Genomic DNA, 1,712 nt, shown 5'->3' on the forward strand with positions numbered 1-1,712 from the left:
TGACAGGAAGCGAAGTGGGGGGGGGGGGTCCTTGAGTTGGGATTCGAACTTGGGACGCCCGTAGCTCAGTATATAGTAATATTCCGGCTCCCCCCCTTTTCTCTGTATATTCTGCATGGAAGGCAATTTGCATACTTTGGGAGATAAACTATATCAAGAGCTATTCTCATCTGCAGATGCAAAAATACAATGGCCACCAAAAGTATTCAGATTCATAAGCCACATGAATGGATTTCATAGCCTTCATGTAGTTTAAACTGATAGCAGTGCCAAGGTCATGGGAAAACAAGAAGTGATCAAATGTGTACCTTAAATGCAATGTAAGTCACTAAATAAAAGCAAAAAACGCCTGCCAAACACATAAATGTAAATAGCATTTACATAATGCATAAAATCTAATGCTATTTATTTTAAAGAATGATGGCACATTCATGCCATTTCAAAAAGAGATTTATTTTCTATGGTCAAAATGAACACAAAATAATTTTGGACACTTACTGGTTGTCAAACTTAATGGAATTAAGGTAGTCTGCAATACCTGGAGAAATCCATCCATTAGTGTTCCCATTTTGAATGGCATGTTATTCAGTTGGCGCAGACAAACTCGGAAGTATGCAAACTTCTTGCTCCCATCTTCGCTAATGGCCACTCAATTCTAGGCACAGAAGTTTTAGAGTCAATCACCTGAGAAATAAAATCATAATTACAACCACAAGGAAAATAATGTCCTGACAAAGCTGATTGTTTGGAGGGGCTAACTGGACCATGTGCTAATGCTAAACCTTGTTTCCCGCATGGGGTCCTCAATTTCATGTTTCCTCAACTCCTCTCTCTCTTCTCTCTCTCTCCAGATCTCCGTCCAGTGGACCTGTTGTCTCGGGTGCTGCCCCATAACGGAGAGGCTCTGTCTGGGGTCCGTATGGTGCAGGAGGGAGGCGCTCGTGGGGTCCAGTTCTTCAGTCCTACGCAGGCACTCACCTTTCCATCGTCTCAGCTCTTCATTAACTGCCCTCTCTTCCCTGCAGAATTCTCCATAGTGGCCACTGTAAAAGTGTCTCACACCAGAATGAAGGTATGCTTATGACATCTAACGCACAGATCGGCAAAGGGTCAGACGCATGTGTCCAAGTCAACTATTAAATAAGTCTCAAAATTGGTAAATTGTACAATTTTTATTTGAGAAAAGATATATTTTACTCCAAACTCAAGCAGGGTTGCACTCTGGTGCATTGTAGTCATGTGATCAAGTCACTAGACAAATCTTCCCTTATCTTTTGAGATAGGACATGCAGCAAAAAAAAGAAAGAAAAAAGTACATATATTAGTGATGTCAAACAATTAATCGCATCCAAAATAAAAGTTTTTTTTTTATGTAATGTGTGTACGGTGTATATTTATTATGTATATATAAATACACAGTGTGTATTTTTAAAATATTTACATGTATAGATTTATATAATTTATTTTATATATATAAATTTAATAGAATTTTTTTCTTAAATATGTACATGCATGTGTATTTATATGTAGATAATAAATACACAGTACACACAAACTTATTTTGGATGCGATTAATCGTTTGACAGCACTAATACATACACATAAACATATATATGGGGAAGTCGTGGCCTAATGGTTAGAGAGTCGGACTCATAACCCAAAGGCTGTGGGTTCGAGTCTCGTACCGGCAGGGATTGTAGGTGGGGGGAGTG

General features: G+C 38.6%; 1 protein-coding gene across 1 annotated transcript in view; it reads left to right on the plus strand.

Moving 5' to 3' along the window:
- Positions 1–1,712, plus strand: part of tspeara (thrombospondin-type laminin G domain and EAR repeats a) — a 14,892-nt gene that overhangs the window by 2,464 nt on the left and 10,716 nt on the right. Inside the window, exon 2 of the mRNA XM_016266967.1 lies at positions 852–1,072. Within this exon, the coding sequence (XP_016122453.1) occupies positions 852–1,072 (221 nt within the window). The remainder of the gene's footprint in view (positions 1–851; positions 1,073–1,712) is intronic.

Source organism: Sinocyclocheilus grahami, unplaced genomic scaffold (genome assembly GCF_001515645.1).
Source record: "Sinocyclocheilus grahami isolate Dianchi unplaced genomic scaffold, SAMN03320097.WGS_v1.1 scaffold34.1, whole genome shotgun sequence".
Classification (NCBI taxonomy): Eukaryota; Metazoa; Chordata; class Actinopteri; order Cypriniformes; family Cyprinidae; genus Sinocyclocheilus; species Sinocyclocheilus grahami.